This window comes from Leopardus geoffroyi, chromosome C2 (assembly GCF_018350155.1).
Source record: "Leopardus geoffroyi isolate Oge1 chromosome C2, O.geoffroyi_Oge1_pat1.0, whole genome shotgun sequence".
Lineage (NCBI taxonomy): Eukaryota > Metazoa > Chordata > Mammalia > Carnivora > Felidae > Leopardus > Leopardus geoffroyi.
Window position 1 is genome coordinate 65,584,864 of NC_059333.1, and position 22,288 is coordinate 65,607,151.

Genomic DNA, 22,288 nt, shown 5'->3' on the forward strand with positions numbered 1-22,288 from the left:
TTGTCTCCTTGCTGGGAAATCAAACCCCTGTTTGGGTCCATCTGCCAGAGGAGGCTTAAAACAATACATTTTCGAGTTTTAAAATAAAACAAAATTCTGTTAGTTTGCCCTTTTTGTCTTCTCCTTCCTTTTGAGAAAACATCATTCTGCCATCTCCCATCTGTCTTTTTTCTTTTTCAAGATCTACATTTACTGCTTGGTGGATGACTGTTCTGTTTAGCAACCTTAGCAGTGGCCGTCTTGGGGAAACCGCTCTACCTGCAAAGTTTAAAACAGATGCATCTGATGACAGCAAATGGTCCTGTCAGAGCATCGTGCCAACATTCTGTGCACATGAGAGGAAGCTTACTCTCTTGTCAACCAAATGTATCCACCTGTCTTTATTAGGAGGGCTAGGCCCTTACTAGAACACGATGCCTTTCCAATATTCAGGTGTTGTATACCTTCCCTTACTGGAAGGCTGTGTAGTCGTATGTCTGCCCCGGCTGCTGACCATGTGTCTGTTTGCTTTTTCACCAGGGAAAGAAACCAAAGGAAATTTTAATCGAACAGTCACCACTGGTGGATTTTTCATTCCAGCGGCAAAATTGCATTCGACCAGCCCTGGCAGCTCCTGTGACCTCAGCAAGCAGGAGGGCGAGTGGGGCCAGGAGGGGATGCCGGCAGGGGCAGAGGGGGGCTTTGACGTGAGTAGTGACCGAAGCCAATTCGAGAGTGCTCAGGCCCGGCCCCCACCTGAGCAGCTGAAGGTGTTCCGGCCCATTGAGGATCCTGAGAGTGAGCAAACAGCCCCGAAGATGCTGGGTATGTTCTACACATCAAACGACAACCCCAGCAAATCTGTCTTCACCAGCAGTCTCTTCCAGATGGAGCCCTCACCCCGTCACCAGCGCAAGGCCCTGAACATCTCTGAGCCCTTCGCCGTGTCCGTGCCGCTCCGTGTGTCGGCTGTCATCAGCACTAACAGCACCCCATGCAGAACACCCCCAAAAGAGCTCCAGTCACTTTCCAGCCTGGAAGAGTTTTCTTTCCAGGGCTCAGAGAGTGGAGGTTGGCCTGAAGACGACAAGCCACTGGGCGCTGAGGCTTCTACAGGTAAAGCAGGGGAGAAAGGGTTTCTTTTCATTGCAAGAGGTAAAAAGCTAGTCTTAATCTTGCTTGAACAGAGTTTGCAAGACAATATGGTGAAGTGGTTAAGACCATGGGCTGTGGAGCCAGATTGCCCAAGTGCAAGTCCAGTCTCAGCCATTTCACTGTATGGTCTTTAGCAGCTCAGCTGTATGCCTCAACTTCTTGATCTGTAAAAAGGGAATGATGTTCATAATCATATCTTCTTCATACATTTGCTGTGAATATTAAGTTAGTTAATACATGTAAGACTCTCAGAACAGTGTCTAATACATAGCAAATACTCAGTAAATAATGCCTATTATTTTATTCACTCACATAGTGAGAAGGTAGGGGGAGAAGCTCAAAGAATGGAATTCTAGCTCAAAAGCTAGAATTAGGGATTCAATTCTTCTCATCCCTCATTTCTACCTCATATCTGCAGAGAACATGGCTAGCAACCCTAGCGATGAGAAAGAACATCTTGCTCCCAATTTCCATATGTCAAATGTGGGGAAGGCTCTGATTGGTCCTGCTTGGGTCACATGCTCAACCGTGGACCACTTATGGTTGCCAAGCAATTAGGGTCCTATAATTGGCTAAGGGTGAGTCTCTGAACCATATTTGGAGTTAGGAGGGGGTTCTATGATGAACAGCCAACTGTGAGCCACATAAAATGGAAGTAGGGAGAACCTCAAAGGAGAGGATGACTGACAGACAAACCAACCAATGCTCCTTGTGGATTAAGAATATCTTTATTATTGAGGTGCCTGGATGGCTCAGTAGGTTGATTGTCCAACTCTTGATTTCAGCTCGGGTCATGATCCCAGGGTCATGGGATTGAGCCCCACATCAGGCTCTGAGTTGGCAGCACAGAACCTGCTTGGGATTCTCCTTCTCCCCCTCTCTCTGCCCCTTCCCCACTTGCTCTCTCTCTCTCTCAAAATAAATAAATAAACATCTTTAAAAAGAATATTTTCATTATTAATATTAGCTAACCTTTTTTGAACAACTGTTATGGTATCAGGCACTGTCCTAAGTGTTCTACATGCATTATCTTCATTCTCCTCACAACAACTCTGTGAGGTAGAGGTAGTTACTATTATCCCCATTTGCTTAGAGAGGAATCAGTTAACTTGCCAAATGAGCCATAGCACGGAAACGGAAAAACCAGGATTTTAATCCAGGTTTTAAAACACTCCACCATGCTCCTTCACATGTTTATAATGGACTGTGGAGTTACAAAAATTGTTAAAACATGTTCCCTTGACCCAGCAGGCTCACGAACTAGGGAGAGAAATTAAACTGTACCGAAATGCCGCACAGGTCAGCCTGTAGAAGTAGCAGGAGACCCTCCTTGGGCTTTTTGAATAAGGGAGGGCTTAGGTCCCTGAAACGTAATGAAAGATGTGTTCAGGAAGGATTTCAAGGGCATCAGGAAGAGGCAGTCCACTCAGGAGAATTCCAGGAAGGCTTCCCAGAAGAGGTGACATTTGGGCTGGGCCTTCTAACCTAACCTAAATGGTTAGGCTTTCTCCACCCAGAAAAGATGGGGAGGATATTCTGGGCTGAGAGGCAGCTGAATATTGTGGGAAGTGTGTAGGTTTTGGACTTCAACTAGGCCAATTCGCATCCTAGCTTCAGCACTTTTTGGCAGTGTGACAGTGGACAGTGGTTGATATCTCTGAGCCAGGGGTGATTGGTATCTCAAGGGCTGGGGTGAAGTCTCAATGGGAGAATGTTCATAAAATGCTTATTCACAGTCTGGCTCACAGAAGATCTTCAGTAAATTCGTCCTTTTCTCCTCCCATTCCCTTCAGGACATGGGGCACGAGATGAGCGGAAGCTCAGGTGCATCAAGTGATGCCTTGTTTGGGGAATGCTCCGGGTGGTGGGTTGGTGTGGATGGAGCAGGGTGAGGGTTAGAAGAGGAAGTGAAGCCTTTGAAGAGAAAGTGTTTCCAAAGGCTTTTGTGTGATTGGTTACTGTCCTGGGTATTTAGTCTTTATCCTGCACTGTGAAAACAGCCTTATACAATGAGATAGGACCTTCTTCATGCAAGTAGCAGAGGTCAAACTTGGGGTCTGCCTCCCTCTCCACTCCCTGTGGTCTGTTTAAGACCAGGGCTTAGGGGCGCCTGGGTGGCTCAGTCGGTTAAGCGTCCAACTTCAGCTCAGGTCGTGATCTCGCAGTCCGTGGGTTTGAGCCCCGTGTCGGGCTCTGTGCTGACTGCTCAGAGCCTGGAGCCTGTTTCGGATTCTGTGTCTCCCTCTCTCTCTGACCCTCCCCCATTCATGCTCTGTCTCTCTCTGTCTCAAAGATAAATAAACGTTAAAAAAAAAAAATTAAAAAAAAAAAAAAAAAGACCAGGGCTTAATCATTTCATTTTAGATATATCCAGATTGATGTGCGGAAAACCCCTGGGAAGGGTCACACAGGAAGCTGTCAATCATAATCATAATACATCTTTGTAGCTTTGTGTAAATAATAGATTTCTATGCCCCGGGCAACTGCTTGACTTGTCAGGATCCGAATTTATTTATCTGTGAAGTGAAAGCTTAGATTAGAACAGGGTTTCTCAACCTTGGCATTATTGACATTGTGGGCTGGGCAATTCTTTGTTGGGGGTGGGGCTGTTTCATGCTTTGTAGGATACTTAGTATCCTTGGCTTCTACTCACGAGATGCCAGTAGCCACCTCCTCCCCACCTACTTGTGGCAACCAGAACTGTCCACAGACACTGCCAAATGTCTCCTGGGGAGGGGAAGAGCAAATGGTTCCTAGTCGCGAGCCCCTGGACTAGATGATCTTCAAGGCCCCTCCCATCTCTGACAGTCTGTGACTTTGGGAACTGAAGGCAGGACATGGCTAGAAGGAAAGGGTAAAGAATGTGAGGGGCAGCAGGCTGGGAGAATTTTCTCCATACTTGGGAAGGAGGACTAGCCCAGGACGGTGACTGTGCTGGGAACAGCCTCTTTTCAAATGAAGTCTTCAACAGGTAACTCTCATCCTCGTTGCAGCTTCTGTACCTAAGAAGGCGGCTCTTGAGGATGCCAAGCCAGGACCGGAAGCAGTGAGGACAGAGGAATGCAGCAAAGGCCTCTCCCTGGAGCCAGGCTCCCAACTGGAGGAAAAGAAGGTTCCAGAAATCTCCCTGGGTTCTCAACATCCAAGTGAATTAGAGAAGAGGCTAGATCCAGAGAAGGTGGTGGAGGAGGGTCGTGAGGCTGACCAGGGGAAGCCCAGCACTCTGCAGGAGAGCCCCCGGGCCAGAGCCGAAGCCGTGTTTCTCCACGAGATGGTAAGGTGGACTCACTGCCTGATCCGGCCAGGAAGAGTCCTCTTTATCCCAAGGGTTCTCGGACTAGCTGAAAGCGGTTTGTTTTTATTTTTTTAGAACCAGTTTCTGCCAAAGGGACTTTAGGAGACAGTCTTCTAATCAGGTCTGGGAGTCTTTTTCAGTGGACTTTTCAGAAGGCCTGTGATGATGGGAAGGAACCATCCAGCTCAGATTCCCTAGGACAGGCTCAACTCTAAATATTTCTGATCTGAGGTCACCGTAAACCAGTGACACGTCCTTGGAATATAATGACATTCGATCCCAGAAGCAGCACAAAACCAGTCCCAAATATGATGACCATTATGGGGTCCAGCTTTCCTTCCAGACATCCTGGATGGACGGTTGCCTGTGCACGTTTGTAAAGCCTTCTGAAAGATTTCCAGGATTCGCTCCTTTCCCCCATGGCTTCTGGAGAAGTTAGAACATGATGCCAGGGCTTATTACACCTCATGTACTTTTCAGAGGTGAAATTTTTCCAAGGTTTTATGGGATGTCCTTTTATAAAATGAAGGTGTGAGGAGGTTTTCCGGGGCATCCAGGGAGGAGTCCTGCACTGAGGAGGCAGCTCTGTGACCTGGACGTGTATGTCAAAGGAGAAAGGAAGTTCTTTGCCTTTTAACTTGTTTCCGGGGATTTGGTTTCCAGGACATGCACAAAAGGACGATGTGCTGGGAGTTAGGGCAGTGCAGGAGTGCTATAGTGGCCTCAAGAGGGCTGAGAAAAGGTTCCTGATGGATGTGTTTGCCACTGTAGAAGGAGAAGGATATGGACATTCTTACGGGGATTGAATTCTGGGAATAGCACTGCTTTCAGAAGCAGATAAAATTAGTTCTGGAAGGGGAACCAGGCTGGATTCAGGGGAACAGGTAAAGGCATCAGTCCATTCCTCAGTTTAAAAATGTATTTAAGGGGCGCCTGGGTGGCTTAATCGGTTAAGTGTCCAACTTCAGCTCAGGTCATGATCTCTCGGCTTAGCTCGTGAGTTCGAGACCCACATCGCGCTCTCCACTGTCAGCGCAGACCCTTTTGGATCCTCAGTCTCCCTCTCTCTCTGCCCCTCCCCCACTAGCTTGTGTGTGTTCGCTCCCCTCTCTCTCCCTCTCTCTCTCAAAAATAAACATTAAAGAAAAACAATAATAGGGGTGCCTGGGTGGCTCAGTCGGTTAAGCCGACTGCTCAGGTCATGATCTCAGTTGTGAGTTTGAGCCCCGTGTCTGGCTCTTGGTTGACAGCGTGGAGCCTGGAGCCTGCTTCAGATTCTGTGTCTCCCTCTCTCTCTGCCCCTCCGCTCACACTCTGTCTCTCTCTCTCAAAAATAAATAAACGTGAAAACAAATTTTAAACAAACCAATAAATAAATAAAGTGTATGTAAACACCTACTTTGGGCCAGGCACTCCTCTGAGCATGGAGATGACTGCAGTGTGCAAGACAGTCGCAGTCCCTGCCTTCTTCGAGCTGACAGCTTAGTGGGTGAAAGGTCATTAAACGCATGCTTTCTAGGATGATGTGGAAGTACAGCATGCTGTGAGAGTATATAACAGGAGGACCTAACCTAGTCAGAGGGAGGAGGGGAGTCACAATGGTCAGGGAAGACTTCTCTGAAAAATAGATATTTAGACTAAGAACTTAGCTAGACTAAAGGGGCAGGGGACAGAATAGGAAGGGAGAGATTTCTAGGCAGAAAGAGTAAGATGTGCCATGAATCTCAGGTGGGAAAGAGCATGAAAATTCAAGAAACAGGAACAAGACCAGAGAACAGGAATTTGGGGCAGAGAAAGAGGCCCAGAGGGAAGCAGGGGCCAGTCAGACAGGGCTGCTTGGAAGGGATTTGGAGATTAAGGAGCAGTGGGAAATCTGATCTGTGCAGAATTTTATACTTTAAAGGTCCCTCTATTTTGTGAGAAGAATGGCTTGGACGAGGCCGGAGAGGAGGCAGGGATGCCAGTTAGAAGGCTAGTATGTGACAGACCAGGTGAGAAAAGATGGGGGCTTAGACAAGGGTGGGGGCAACAGAGATAGAAATGGAAGGCTTCAAGAGTTATTTAGAAGCTAGAGTGGCACTCACTTCAGCAGCACACATACTAAAATTGGAGTGGTACAGAGACGATTAGCATGGTCTCTGTGAAGGATGATATGCAAGTTCATAAAGCTTCCATATTTGGGGGGGGGGGTGGGTTCCTGGCTGGCTCAGTCAGTAAGGCCTGCAACTCTTAATCTCAGTGTCATGAGTTCATGCTCCACATTGGGCATGGAGCCTACTTAAAATAAACTAGAATAAAATAAAGTAAAATAAAATAAAATAGCAACGTCTAAAATAATATTTTTATTTTAATAATTTTAACTATCACACAATTTTAATAATTTTAATTATCACACAAAGAAAGAAGCTAAAATGAACAGGACTTGGTGAGGGATTGGGTAAGAGTGAGGAAGAAGGAAGAGTCAAGACACCTCATAGATTTCTGATCTGAGCAGAAAGATGCACCATGGTCCACTTACTGAGATGGTAGAGAGGGGTGGAGGGGAGTTTACATGCTCATTTATTTATCTAAATTTATTGATTTCTTAGTAAGAGATCAATAAATGGAGGTGCTGAGAAGAGTAAAGAGAGGCTGCCCCTGCCCTGAAGGTGAAATAGAAATAGATACAAATGAATGCAATACAGTAGAATCAGATCCTAAAAATATCCCTGCCTTTTGACCAAGTAATCCTATTTCTGGAGAATTCTCTGAAGGAAATAACTCAAATAGAAATAACTCAAAAGAAAACCTCTTATTGAGCAACTACTCACAGTATACCAGGCTCTGGCCTTGAGGAATCAAAGACGAATGGACACAATTCTTGACCTCCAAGAGCTCATAGTCCATTCATTGGGAAAGATAAGATAAGCATCAAATTAATTGTAACATGAAACACATGATCAGAGCCGGATGAGAAGTGATGTCAGGTTGGCATGAGGTCAGGTTTCTCATAAAGGCCTGAACCCCCACAGGATGGATATGCCTTCTAGAACTGCTTCTCCCTGGGACAGAATTAGACCTTGAGAGAAGAACTGAAGGCCACTGAAATCTGTTTCCCAGGCCCTGACCAGGCCTCCCTTCATCCCTTTCCTGTCTACAGTTTGGGGCTTTGTGTAGGGTAAGGGAGGAGTCAGACAAAGAGAAACTAGACTTGAGGGGAGACAAGGGCAGCAAACAAGATGGAGGAGAAGGCACCCCTTCAGATCAACAGTGGTTATCTGTGGGTAGTAGGAATATAAGATTCTGCTGTTTTTGTATTCTCCTTTATTTTAATATGTGTTAAAAAATTTTTTTCCATGTGAAATACATATTTCTTTGGTAATAAAATAAAAGCTGTATTTATTTATTTGGAAAGCAGATGTCAGGGCAAGACTTAACATTTACATTCCACTGGGAGAATCTGTTTCTTGTGTGCCATCTGGTAAACCTGAGGTTAAATGAGACCAGGGGTTGGTTTGTTTTATAAGTCAACAGTGCACAGGGATTAAGTGTTTCTGTTCTGGTGTAGACACAGCTGGATTTTAGTCCCAGGCTGCTGCTCTGTGATTTCGGTAAATTGTTTAATCTGTTTGAACATAGGTCTCCTCACCTCTACAATGGGAGTAGTTATAGTAGTGTTTACCTCTTAGAGTTGTTGGGACAATTAAACAAGAAAATGCAGTTAAAATGTGTTACCGCACATCATAAGCACTGAGTAAACATCCATGGTTATTAATGCAGTGTCCTTTACTTGCTGGGATAGTGCAGCCTGGCACCTCGCCAATCCCTTTACTCTCCCTGAGAAACAGTTGCAGTTGTCGGTGCCGAGAGTCCTTGGCTCTAAAATAATCCGTTTCTTGGTGTTTTTCAGGATGAAGATGATCTGGCCAACACCCTGATCTGGCCCGAGATTCAACAGGAGCTGAAAATCATTGAATCTGAGGAGGAGCTCTCACTGCCACCACCTGCTCCAAAGATCTGCCCAGTTCAGCCAATCCTGGAGCCCAGTCCAGGGCCTCTCGCTTCCCCAGAGCCTCCTGGGAGCTTGTCCAGTGGCCCGACTGCCGTCTCCACCCCTGTGGAGGAGTGGACTAGGGATCCAACCAATCAGAGCACACAGGGGACTTCCACGGCAGCCAATAGAGAAAAGCCAGAGACTATGAACAGCCTCCACCCATCTGAGCCAGAGAAGGGCCAGCGCCCAGATCCCACCAGCCTGGCTCCTCTGGAAATCGCACCGTTTGAGGCGGCTTCTCCACAAGCAAGGGTGGACCAGGGAGGCCCAGGGAATCTGTCTCCTCTGCTCCCGCCTGCCGCGTCCCCTCCAACTCCTCTGGAAGAGGCGCCTCGAGATCAGCTATCAAAGGGCAGCCCTGAGAGAGAAGACTCATCTAGGAATTTGCAGACAAATCCATATATAGACCAGCTGAAGTCCAAAAGCAGCCCTGGGACCCCCAGACTTTGTCAGGGGGAGGAGGTCTCTCTAGGGGAAAGCGAACATCAAAATTCAGAGAACGCTGCCCCTGAGGGAAAAGGCTCTGGTCTTCGAAGCCCAACAAGAGAGGTTGAGATCTCCCCACAAGGAGAGGGGGATGTAGCCCATTCAGTGCAGGAGCCCTCAGACTGTGATGAAGACGAAACTGTGACAGACATTGCCCAGCATGGCCTGGAGATGGTGGAACCCTGGGAGGAGCCCCAGTGGGTAACGAGTCCCCTTCACTCTCCCACCCTGAAAGATGTGCAAGAGGCCCAGGTGCAGGGCGCCCAGGGCCACCGATTGGAGAAGAGGCTTCCCCACAGGCCCAGCCTTCGCCAGAGCCATTCTCTGGATAGCAAAACCACCTCTGTCAAGAGCCAGTGGACTCTTGAGACTCCCTCCTCCAGCAGCTGTGCTAACCTTGAGGCAGAGAGGAATTCCGACCCTCTGCAATCCCTGGCATCCAGGAGAGAGATTACTGAACGGGATGAGAAAACCCTAAGGTCCTTCAGAGAGTTCTCTGGCCCAAAAGGGACAGAGACTGTTCCCAGCCAGAAGGGACCAAGTGGTTTGCAGCCCAAACCAGCAGAAATCAGCCCTGTCAGCCTGGCAGAGGGAAAGGAACTGGGGGCACACCAAGGGCACAACGACCCTCAGATTGAGCAAGGTAGTGTTCCTGGGCCAGACAATAGCAAGGAAAGTTCACCTAGTGTGCAGGACAGTACCTTGCCTGGAGAGCATCCCCCAAAGTTACAGCTGAGAGGCACTGACTGTGGGCCCCCCAAAGGGAAACACAGGCCTTCTTCCCTCAATTTGGACTCTGCCATTCCCATCACTGACCTCTTCCGGTTTGAGAATGTGGCCTCATTTGGTTCACCTGGAATGCAGCTCTCTGATCCAGCAGACAGGAAAGTCACATGGATGTCATCATCTCACTGTAAAGTAGACCCATGGAGCATTTACTCCCAGGACCCTCAGGACTTGGACATTGTTGCTCAGGCCCTGACAGGCCGCCGTAACTCGGCTCCTGTGAGTGTGTCAGCTGTGAGAACCTCCTTCATGGTCAAAATGTGCCAGGCCAGGGCAGTCCCAGTCATCCCACCCAAGATTCAGTATACACAGATCCCACAGCCCCTGCCCTCTCAGAGCTCAGGCGACAGTGGGGCTCAGCCTCTGGAAAGGGGCCAAGAGGAACCCAGCTCAACTGGTGAAACCAATCAGAAATCTGCCAAAGATGATTCTGTCTCTTCCTCAGAAAGCCCAAAAGAAGAGAAATCAAAGCAAGATACAGGAACTACTGCATCCTTGCCAATGGATACCACTATATCCCACATGTGTGAGGGACCCACCCTTCCTCCAGAACCAGTCTTGGCTAACCTGCTCTCCACCCAGGATGCAACAGTGCAATGCAGAAAACGCACATCAGAGACAGAGCCATCTGGAGACAACCTTCTTTCTTCAAAAATAGAGCGACCATCAGGGGGTTCTAAGCCTTTCCACAGGTCAAGACCGGGAAGACCTCAGAGCCTAATCTTATTCAGTCCCCCTTTCCCCATTATGGACCACCCTCCCCCTTCATCCACAGTGACAGATTCCAAGGTTCTTCTGTCCCCCATCAGAAGTCCCACTCAGACAGTTTCCCCTGGCCTTCTTTGTGGGGATTTGGCAGAAAACACGTGGGTCACACCAGAAGGGGTTACACTTAGGAATAAAATGACCATCCCTAAGAATGGCCAAAGATTAGAGACCTCAACCAGCTGTTTTTACCAGCCCCAGCGGAGATCAGTGATTCTGGATGGAAGAAATGGGAGGCAAATAGAATGACATCAGTTCACTGGTGTCTGAAAAAAATGTCATGATTCATCATCTGGAAGTTATTACAGGGCCAACTTGCCATTATTCCAGGCGTAGGTTATCCAAATTTGGGCTTATTTTGGCCTCTTCTCTTTCTTCAGGCTTTTGACCATTTATTAATTAGTTCATTTGCCAGAAAAGAGGTCAAGGGAAGGACCAAGAGATGAAATTTAGATAAATCCATAACGGCAGGTGGGAAAAGATCAGGTAACAGAACAGGGTGAAATTCTTGCCTCCAATGAGATTTCAGTTTGTTTGTGAGTTGCATTTCTCCCACATTGTCATTATCTATTACCGTTGAGAGTTGGCTAAACGTCTTTTGAAAGAAAGAGAAATCCTTTGCCTGTGTTGGAAAATGTTGCTGTTGAGGTTTGAAGGCCTCCTTTTTACATCATGCTCTTTAATGCTCTTTAAAGCATGTGTTCTTTTAGACCAGCTTTCTGATAAGCTTTGTAAAAGTGTACACTCCAGAATGGAAGAAGATTTGGAAGTGCAAACTAACACTTAAAGACCCAACTGGGTGTATTTCCCTGGAATCTCTGCAGACCTGTCCAAGATGGCTCCATATATCAGCGTTGAAAATCAGAATCTATACACAAGAGCAAATTCTGAGACTGGAAAAATCTAAGAAAACTTATTGGCTGTGGCTTTTGCTAACTTGGGACTCTACCATTATCCTGACCTCTGATTTACAAATCCAGTAGCTGGGCAAGGTGGGGGCTGAGCTGAGCTGAGGGTTACCTCAATGAAATGTGCTGAATCTTCACTTGAGTATGCAATAGTGAAGTGAAGTGATCTGTTTTCTTTCCAAATCAGAGTCCAAGAACAGGATATCATCATAGAGAAAAACCTCACGCATGGGCAGAACCATACTCTAAACTTAATGTGTTTAAATTGGTTGGGCATTAGAGAAAACACCTCTAGCTCAGCTTCCCTCTCCCCCACACTAGGCTGGGAGTACAGGAAAGGATAAGTGGGGAACCCTGGCAGGGTGACCATCACTACCACTTGGTGAGAGCTGCCCTTCTGAATATGCATTTCATTTTAGCCAGTGGGTGCCTCCCCCTCTCCCTCTCCTTCCATTACTCAGAGCATATTTGAGTATCTTTCTCCTTTCCATAATCCCCCTCATCCATCACCCACCCCAGCACTCCAACTTGCCCTTCTTCTGTCTATATGCAGGCAGAAGCAATAAACCAATCTGATCTTATTTCAGTTTTTTAGAACTTCCAATGGTTCTTTCCTTTTCGATTGGTGAGAGGAAGGAGAACTAATATAACCTGCTGGCACATTTTTGGTGCTTCCCCCCAAAAGGGCTTCACAGGAGCCCTTCTCAAGGCAAAAGCCATTAGAGTATCAGCAGTTTCAAACCTAAGACAACGATCTTATTTGAGAAACGAATTAAAATAGACCTGTTTCTAGCCCTATCCACGTCTTCTCAGGGTCAAGTCTGGCTGAACTCTGTCCACAAGCTCAGTCATTGCAGAACTTTCTCTAGGGGCTAGCCAGTACCTCTGGGCAGGCCTCACAACCCACGCTGCTGCTAGGGTAGGTAGGGGCTGAATTAAAGTTACCTCGTCCAGTGAGAAATTGGAAGCTGATGCCCTGCAACAGATACATATTCCCCTCTCCCTTCTTCCCTGATAAACCTTACAGTTTTAAAATCTTGTCCTATACCTTTTAAGCCAGTGTCTGTGGTGGGGTAACTGGCAGGCCAGCTGATGAGTTCTACTTTCAGAGGGCACTGAGGTGAGTGAGGAGGGGAGCAGTTAATAGGCGTTTCGGGGTCTTGCATTCTCATTAGGTGAGCAAGACACTGGACCAACAGCTGAGGAGATGTCAACCCATTAAAAAAACAAAGTCCTAGGGTATAGCATTTTTCCTCCTTGGCAAGCAAGGTGAAGAAATATAGTGGTGACAGATGAGAAAGGCCATGTTCAGGAGAGTTGAAAAGTACATTCCTGCCTTATCAGAAAATGTGGGCAGATAGGCTTTATCCCAATCTCAGTGCACTATGGTGTCTATGCTTTGATAAAGACCATGTTCCAGTTACAATGTGAGAGAGGAGGGGAACTGGACTTTGCCTCACCATCAGAACTCTGAGCCAAGTAATGAAATATTTAAACTGTTTTACGATTATTTTGAATTTTTGTTTGTAACCTTAGAGGATGTATTTTTATTTGGGAATAGACTCAGAAGCCACTAAGGACATATTAATGAATGGGTTCTGCTCGGGGCACCTAGGCACATTTCTTAAATGGCTGCCATGCTCCTTAGACAGACTCTGACACCTTTTGTCTGTAGCATCATCTTCAGGAGTTTGGATATGTGGATGCCACCATGAGACACAATGACAACTGTCTGGAGATATTCTGTATTCTCAGCTTCCCTAGCCAGTCAATCCAGAAGGCTGTGGAAGCTGACTCACCTTCTCAATCAGTGTCCCGCTGCGAAAATGTGGACTTCTTCACTATAGCCCAGCCTGTCAGCTGTCACAAACGCATCCATAAACTTCCTGGGGACTAGGGCTAGCCTGGCGCTGAGGAAATTCCATTTCATGGCAGAGAACTCAGATTTTCCCCCCTGAAATTGTTCCCCCAAATGCCCTGAGATGACCTATTTGGTCATTCATTTGGGACTGAAAAATGACCCCCTTGAGAATGGCCGGCTGGAAATCAAATTGCCCACTTCCACCCAGGGGAGGGACAGAACAAGGGCTTGTGTTTTCAGGAGGATCTATAGGGTGCTCTGCAAAGGGCTGAAAAATCAAATTGGCAAAGTGCTCCTTCAAATCAATTACCAGTCCTCAAAATGGGGGTGGCTGGATTTAAATGTTGAAATGAAATGCATGCATCTCCTAATGTTTTCTTTCAGTGTTAGCAGTTGCTTGAGAGGATAATCTGTATTTATTGGCAAAATGGCCCTCTCAGGCCAGCTATTTTTTTCTTTTCTTTTTTGCCAAAACGGACCAGGTAGAGGGAAATTTGGTTTTTATTCTTTGCTTTAGATGGAATGTGAAGAGACCTGACCAAGAACTCCATTAAGACAGCTTAATCTAAGCCATAAAATTCAAAATATTGACTGACTCAAAATGCGGGATTCTGGGGAATTTAAAAACGTAATAAACATCATCATCCTCAACAGTATTTATCAAGAGCTTAGTAATATTGCACTGGGTGCCTTAGAACTTAAATCCTTGAAGAGTCTACTGAAAAAGGGGAGAGGCATGGTAGCAAATGAAATAGTCCATAAACAAATAGGCACAAGATTTAGAACCATTAAGTTATCAAATGACAGCTGAAAGGGAAACATGTAGCAACTAGCATCTTTTAATAGGATTGTTAATAGTGTTCGAGTTACCTACTGACTTTAATCAAATTAAACACAATTGCAAATCCAGCAGAAGGTACTAGGGAGACAGGCGTTGAGAATTTTGCTTTGTTTAAAAAATGAGAGAGCGGTAATCAAGAACAAATAGTTCTGAAGTTGTGTGTAGTCTTAATTGGTTTGGTTGTGAAGTCCTGCTAGATCTCTGCTAATGAGCCAGGTAATAGCATGCCATGCTCCTGAGAGGGGGCTTTAGAGACTTCCATCATCACAAAATGTATTAACTCCTGTTGATGATGAAGTCATAGGTCCAAGATAAGCTGCTCCTTTCATGCCTAATGTTCAGCGCATGATAATCACATTTGACTAAAATTGGGTGGTTTATTTATCTACACAGGTCTTGAAGGGGCAGTGGGGAACATAAGATTCATTTGTCTGGAATTGGAGTGGGAGAGGTTCGGGACAGGACCACATTCTACCACCGGCTTGTCCTATCTGATGACAAAATTAATCTTGGGGTTAAGTGTTGTCAGGAGTATGATTTTAGGCACTTCCAGCAGGAAGGTCAGCTCAAAATGTGGAATGACAAAGAACGTGTCCTCCTTTGTCATCACCTTCCAAGCATGGAGAGGCATAGGAGATAGAAAAAGGGTGATTGCCTGAGATCAGTGTCAGTCTAGATAGTATAAAACTGGGGGCCACCACAGACAAACTGGCACACAGCAGATCATTTAGCAGCCTTGAGGTTCATGAGCAATGCAAAATCACTTCTCTGTGAGGTTGAAGGAGGATGTAGCTAAAATAAGAAACCCACGAAGTAGGTAGCTGTGTGTTTTACTGGATGGATCACAATGCTTTGCAATAACAATGCCATAGTAATTCCTGGCTTATAATTCTGCAAGATAAAGCACTTTTTCAAAGGAGTCTGTTAGAAATCTACATGGATTCAGCTGTTTGTTGAGCTCGACAAGTGTTTCCAAAGATATAGTCAAATTTTTTCTATTGATTAAAAAAGTATAAATATTAAACCTATCCATAGAGACATTTAAGTGTAATTAAAACAGATGTTATGCTTTAAAAATGTATTCTAATAAATGATATAAAGGATAATGCTTATGATGGCACTGTGAACTAGAGAAAGACCTGGGCTCATCAAAATCAATAATAGGAAAAGTAGATTATATGCATCAGGCTCATTGTTCTGGCTCCATGTTGGCTTTCTTTCTTCAAGGTTTGGTTTCACAGCTGGAGTCCTGATGATTTGCTTGAGTAAATTTTTCTTGTTTTTGTTATTTTACCTCTTAATATTGTCAAATATTTGCAACTTCTCTCTCTTACTGTTGTAATCATACATGTTACCAAAGATACCCATTATAAATCAATGGATATTGTCATGAAAATTAAGAAAAAAAGCTATTGCTTCTCAAAAGTCCACAGCTTACCAAGTTATGTGAATCCATCTGCACAGATGTGAACTCAATTTTTCTATTACTTGAATCCGTCAATTGGAGGGGACTGCTCTTTCATTTGAATGATTATGTTAATGGTGCTCTGAGGGAAAGAAGCAAAATCCTGGCATATATTATCACAAAAAAGGGGGAGAAAGGCACTCAATGGGTCTAAATCACAGGCCCCTAGGAAAAAAAAAATCACACAACCAAGGCTTACAATCTGACAATGAAAAACACCACTGCCAAGGGGACAAAAATACTAGCCTTCTAAATAAAAATATTTAGAACTTCACACTACTCAGGTCTGCTCCTGTCATCCCTCATTACTACCCTAAATGCCTTTTCATCTTCCCTATTCCCAGATTCACACTTGCTCTGTTTCTCTTTCCTGGATCCGTGCCCACTGCCCCCCAAATGGCAGCACACAGTTGCCCTCACTCTTAATCTTTCCTCCAGCCTCTGTAGTGTTCTCTCATCACAGCCCTGGTATCTTCCCTCAATGTTGCCTCCACTTCCTGGATTTCAATAAAACTTGACTCTCCTCTGAGGACGCTCCTGTCCCTGAACAGTTAAGGCTACACATTTCTCCCTTGTTACACAAACTAGGTGTTCTCTAGTTTCCCACTTCTGCTTTTGCACCATTGCTCCTGCCCATCTTCTACAAAAATCTATTACCAAAATTCATGGAATCCAGCTATTTTAACTTTTATCATACTTTGTGGCTACAATGTAGTCAATGTCCCAGAACTCCCAGTCTTTGGCACCGAGCTCCCTCTTTCCACCATTGTTCTGGATGATTTCAGTGTTCCTGAGGAAAACCCGCCCCACACTCTTGGCACAGTTGCTCACAGCTTTTACTTCTCTTTGGTTTGGGCCATTTGCCTCCAGGGTTTCACATTATGCTGTTTCACAACCCACAACTCTGTGATCCTAAACTCTCATATTCCATTCTCAGAATTTCTCCTATCCTTGCTCCTGTATCCCTTCTACTTGCTCAAGATTACTAACGCCTGGCTTACGCCTACTCTGAGAGACAGTACTCCCAACCAGACTTCATTCTTCCTTCCTTAGCCTTTCCAGACCTCAAGGAATAGCATCTCAACTACTCCCACCAGCACTACTAACTCCCTTGACCACTAGTACTTCAGCCATACCTGCTTTGCAAACCTCCAAACTAGGACCAGGACTCTTACCACCCATCTTCTCCACTCTTTTACTTATTGTTGAATTAGACCAGAGAAAAATTTAAAACTGTGGCAGGAGAGCCTTTGAAAATTTATGGTTTACCACCTCATCAGTACCCTCATTCCAGAAACTCACAAAAGATATTTCACTATTCTAAGCCCCCTCCTAGGTTGATCCACCCCCCCCACCCCCCCAATTTGCCCCTTACTTCACAAGTTTATGCTGTCAGATGTTTCTTCAATACCCCTGCCCCCCACCAGCATCTTCTCATCCATATATGTATGTACCTGAACTTCCCTCTAGCTCACAGGAATTGCTATTCCTCTTCCCAAGGGCTCCCCAAGAACACCTTCTAATTCACAACTTCTTCATTCCAATTCACTGCTCTGGACCAACTGCAACCTGACCTCCAGCCCCATTGCTCCATTAAAATTTCTCTTGGCTAAAGTCACCAATGATCCAATAACCATATCAACAGTCAATTCTGTCTCTTGACTTCCTTCTTCTCTCATATTTGATACTGTTGATCATTTCTTCCTTGAAACACTAGTTCACCTTGTCTCTTAGACCTCCATTTCCTTAGTCTGGTTCACTTGAAAGCTTCCTCTTCCTCTCTGCTCTAAAATGTTTTTATTCACCAGAACTGTCCTTCCCTTTCACCCCACTGTTTCTATCACCCACACAACTTTGACACCTCACCCCACCCCCTCTCACCTTCTCTTACATGAACTTTTTAAATGGTTGGCTAACTGATCTCCCTGCTCTAAGTCTCATTGACATCTGTCCATTCTCCAGATTGTACACATTGCTGCCAAAGTTGTCTAAGGATGGTGGATCTCACCGAAATCACCTTGAGTGTGTTAAAACAGATTTCTGGGCTCTATCCAGAGTTTCTGACTTAGTAGGTTTGGGGTAGGGCTCAAAATTTTCCATTTCTAAGCAGTTCCCAGTTAGGTGATGCTGCTGCTGCAGACCCAGAGATTACATTTTGAGAACTCTCTGGGTCCTAACTCCTAAGTTTAAAATCTTTCATTAGCTGCCTTCAGTTCCTAGACTTCTAAGAATTACTTGAAGTGCTTGTGAAAGGGGCACATTTTTGGGCTTCACTCTTGATTCCGACTTAGATCTGATGTAGTATCCAAGGATCACACCTTTGAGAACCTGTGACCTATGTGGAATTCAAGTCTTTCTATAATCTATCCTTTGCCTATCTCGCTAGCATTATTGAACTGGTTATTTAAAAACTAGTCCAAGTCCATGGCATGCTGGGTGGCTCAGTTGGTTAAGCTTCCAACTTTGGCTCGGGTCATGATCTCACGGTTCGTGAGTTCGAGCCCCGCATTGGGCTCTGTACTGACAGTGCGGAGCCTGCTTGGGATCTCTCCCTCTCTCTCTCTCCCTCTCTGCCCCTCCGACTCATGCTTTCTCTCTTTCAAAATACATAAATAAAAACTTTTTTAAAAACCCACTAAACTAGCCCAAATCCGTGCCTTGAATTTTTGTATGTCCTGTTCGTACCACATTAACCTTCTTTCCCTCATCTAAGTGGTCAACTCCCAGTCCTCCTTTAAAATGTTCCTTATGTGTTACTGTTGCAGTGAAGTCTTCTGCAGCTTTCAAGCAAAGTTGATAAATCTCTTTTCTGCATCACCTCTGTACCTTTCTGTACCTTTCTGAACACCTTTGTGTTATAATGACTTACCTGTCTTCTATTAATGAATGCTCAACATCACTATCTCTGGCACCCAGCAGTGTCTGATACGTAATAATTGCTCAGTAAATAGAAATGGGGGAGGGTTGGTGGTGATGACTGATAGGGAGGGGAAAGAAGCTTAAGGAATATAACACGGAATCAGAGTAAATAGGATATTGAGGAACATTCCCATCATGCTCATGCCTATGAACTGCTTTCCTCTACTTACCCACCTTAAACCACCCAAACTGGCCAAGCATCTTTCTCCTTTTCCTGTATCAAAGTTCACCCAACTGATCTTTTGCTATGCCATTTTTTTCCACTTAATTTCCCAGTATATAAACAGTCACCAAAAGGCAATTCTTTACGGAGTATGCATCTCCTAATCACCAAGCAAAGATGATGTACTTTCTTTCACATGACGCATAAGTAAAGGGATACACAGGGAACTACATCGGAATGTGGCACCTAAAAAGGACAGCTGAAATATGTAGGAGCATGTTGCACTGGAGGCTTTTATCTCCCTGATGCTGTCATATCTGCAAGGGGGGGGGGGGCACTTTGAAATTTCATTAGCCCAAACTTAAATTTTTTAAATTCTTTTTTTTGAATGTTTATTTTTGACAGAGAGACAGAGACAGAGCATGAGCGGAGGAGGGGCAGAGAGAGGGTGAGACACAGAATCCGAAGCAGGCTACAGGCTCCAAGCTGTCAGCACACAGCCCTATGCAGGGCTCGAACTCACGAGCTGTGAGATCATGACCTGAGCCGAAGTCAGACACTCAACCGACTGAGCCACCCTGGCGCCCCAGCCCAAACTAATTTTTATTTCTTATATTCACTCATTTGTTTAGCCAGCCTGGCATCTGGTCCTCCTGATTTAGGACTCATTTAGGATATGGCCAAGACAGGTCAAACCAGAAGGGGCAGGCAGGAGTGTAGGGGATCAGCTTAGGAGAGCCAGTCTGTTCTCTTTAATCAGATCTAATCTATCCGAGCTGATAGAACCAAGTTGGAGCCATTTTGATGTGCCAAGACCACCCATTTTGCTCTGAGCTGTCAAGTAATCTCTGCAAAATGTTTATGGGTCAAAAGAAACCCTATCTAAGGAAAGAATATTGAGATGGCCTCCCTCCACTCCAAGAACCACCTTATTTAGGTTGAGCCACTTTACAAAAGCAGCCAATACACTGTGGTTACCTGCTATTTTTCCAATATACCAAAATTGTTCCCACCTCAGGCCACTGTCTTTGGTATTACTGAATGCTCCCCAAATTATTTAGATGGCTCAGTCTTGCTTCTTTGCTCTGCTCTTTGCTCAGAAATCATCTTCTCAAAGACATCTTCTAGCAATGCCACTCCTGGCACTATTTCTTTGCCCTGATTTATTTTCTCTTTACCACACTTATTACTACCAGGAGACAATACACATGAATTTATTTACGGCACATTTTGCACCTCCATATTGTAAGTTCTATGAGGGTAGGAACTTTGCATTTCTTTTTCACTGTTATTTTCCCAGTGCCTAATATTGTGCCTGGTGGTCAATATGTATTTGTTGAATAGCTGCATGGACTCAGACTGCCAAATAATGTATCTTAAAAACAACAAAAAGTATACATGTCAAAATATTTAAGGGGAAAATGGTTAAACTTAGCAGTCACCTTGGATAGCTGTATATAGACACGTACTCCTCATAATGCTGCCTTTGCTGAAAACCTGTTGGGAACTCTTCTGCAAGAATTGTTTTCAGAGCCAGTTTATGAATTACATGATTGGTCTTTTTACTTCATAGGTCATATTGTGTTTCACCGAAAACTTCACAGTGTAAAAAAGCCAAAGCACAGAAAACATATGAGAATACATTTCAGGCTCTCAAGACAAGGCCTCAGAAGTTTAGATGACTAGTGACATCAATTGACTAAGCAGATCACCTCCTGAGAATATGGACATGGACCAAAAAGGTTAATGCTCACAAACATAGAGGTTCTGGAATTTGAAATTAAAAACACATTTTAGGCATAGATCAAATTATCTGAGGACAAAGATGTAACTTCTTCTATTTCACTTCTGCTTGTAACTCCAAACATGCTGTGGGCTGCTGTCCAGACTGCATCCAAGATTGTTTAGCTGAGAACTTGCCCATTCTTCCAGTTACTGGGTATCTTCAGCCTGCCTATACGCCAGCCTACATGGCTTTACACTCATCTTCTCCCACTGGTCCAGCCATACACCATCTCCTTCATGATATGGTCTTTTGTTCTAAAGACTGTCTTAAAAAATATTATTGCAAATAGCTAATAATAAAAGGAAAATCTAAGAGGCAAAAGAAGTGAAAGAACAGGGAAAATGACCGCAAAATCTTGAGTTTCAGGATAGTAGCTTATCTGTAAGTATTTTTAAATGTCATTGAGCAGAACAAAATGCTGAGTTCCTATCTCAGAAATGCTTCCTCCCAGTAGGCAACAAAGAGAACCCCACCCAGGACTATAACCCAATCTTTATTCCATGTACTCCAATACAGTTAGCCAGCCAAAGAGAAAGAGACTGGGTGCTGTCAGGCGACTCCACTGACTTCCCTTTCTGTAGCAGTCGGGCCAACCGAGGACTAAAGATAATTCGGACTGGAAGCAGCGTAGACACACCAAAGGTATGGTGTCAAGTGATATGAGATGTGTTCATAAATGAATGAGTTATTCCAGAGCCACACAAACAAATCAATCTCTTTACTGCAGAGGCACACCTCTCGTCCTGTGTATTATTCAAATGTACTAACACATGAAAGATCACATCACCTTGTTTATGGATACATTTAATATCCCTTACCCTTCCCACTTTTCAAAACATAATAGTATACAAAATATAAAATATCTTAAATATTTATAAAAATCGCAAGAAAAAAATAGAACGTATGAAAATATTTTTATCTGAGTTCTCCCTCATTGTTGAGAGGCAGCTTAATTTGCCTTGAGTTCGTAACTGTTGAGTGGGTAGGAGTATGCCCTGCCTAATACTATTCTGTCCCGGAGAAGCTTAAATAAAACATAGTAGTTGCAGAAGAGGATGAGAGCCATGGAAAGTGTGTGGTTCCACTTCTCTGACCGCAGCAAGGAATAGAGCTGGTAGAAGACGACACTGCCCTCAATAAGGATAAGCAGATTTAACAGCCTTAATGGACGATGAAATAGGAACTGTAAAGACATTAAAAAACAAAACGTTATTTCACAGAAAAATACTGTAGTCTTCTCACATTTCCTCCTAAAATAATTTCATATTTACAGGTTCCTATGTGCAATAATATATAGATCTGCTTACTGAACATCAATCAGGCTATTTCTTGCTGTAGAGACCCAAACCTTTCCCATTTTGCTCAAGGAATAATGAAATAAATTGTATTTCAATGCCCTGAGACATGAAAAAGGATTATACCCAAAAGAACTCTGCCTCTAAACATTTTTCTTTTTTTTTTTTTTTTTCAACGTTTATTTATTTTTGGGACAGAGAGAGACAGAGCATGAACGGGGGAGGGTCAGAGAGAGAGGGAGACACAGAATCGGAAACAGGCTCCAGGCTCTGAGCCATCAGCCCAGAGCCTGACGCGGGGCTCGAACTCACGGACCGCGAGATCGTGACCTGGCTGAAGTCAGACGCTTAACCGACTGAGCCACCCAGGCGCCCCTAAACATTTTTCTTAAATTATATCTTGGGTATATATTCTATTTGAGATCATCCAAAGTATATTTATCTAAGACAGGGGCTGGATAAAGGACCGAATGGGAAATATTTTAGACTTTGCAAGTCAAGAGGCAAAAATTGAAGATATTATATCGGTGTTTACAACCGTTTAAAATGTA

The 22,288-nt window shown here is 44.6% G+C and overlaps 2 protein-coding genes and 1 non-coding gene across 3 annotated transcripts in view; 2 read left to right on the top strand and 1 right to left on the bottom strand.

Moving 5' to 3' along the window:
* ARHGAP31 (Rho GTPase activating protein 31) overlaps positions 1–15,853 on the top strand; it is a 117,258-nt gene extending 101,405 nt beyond the window's left edge. Inside the window, exons 10-12 of the mRNA XM_045502132.1 lie at positions 520–1,095; positions 4,128–4,408; positions 8,319–15,853. Of these exons, the coding sequence (XP_045358088.1) occupies positions 520–1,095; positions 4,128–4,408; positions 8,319–10,748 (3,287 nt within the window). The 3' untranslated portion in view covers positions 10,749–15,853. The remainder of the gene's footprint in view (positions 1–519; positions 1,096–4,127; positions 4,409–8,318) is intronic.
* Positions 6,506–6,608, top strand: LOC123576267. The gene has a single exon (XR_006701282.1). It is a non-coding gene; the product is annotated as a U6 spliceosomal RNA (small nuclear RNA).
* Positions 15,854–21,145: 5,292 nt separating the features above from the next.
* The window catches only part of TMEM39A (transmembrane protein 39A), a 31,420-nt gene continuing 30,277 nt past the window's right edge, over positions 21,146–22,288 (bottom strand). The window contains exon 9 of the mRNA XM_045502134.1: positions 21,146–21,625. Coding sequence (XP_045358090.1) covers positions 21,392–21,625 — 234 coding nt within the window. The 3' untranslated portion in view covers positions 21,146–21,391. The remainder of the gene's footprint in view (positions 21,626–22,288) is intronic.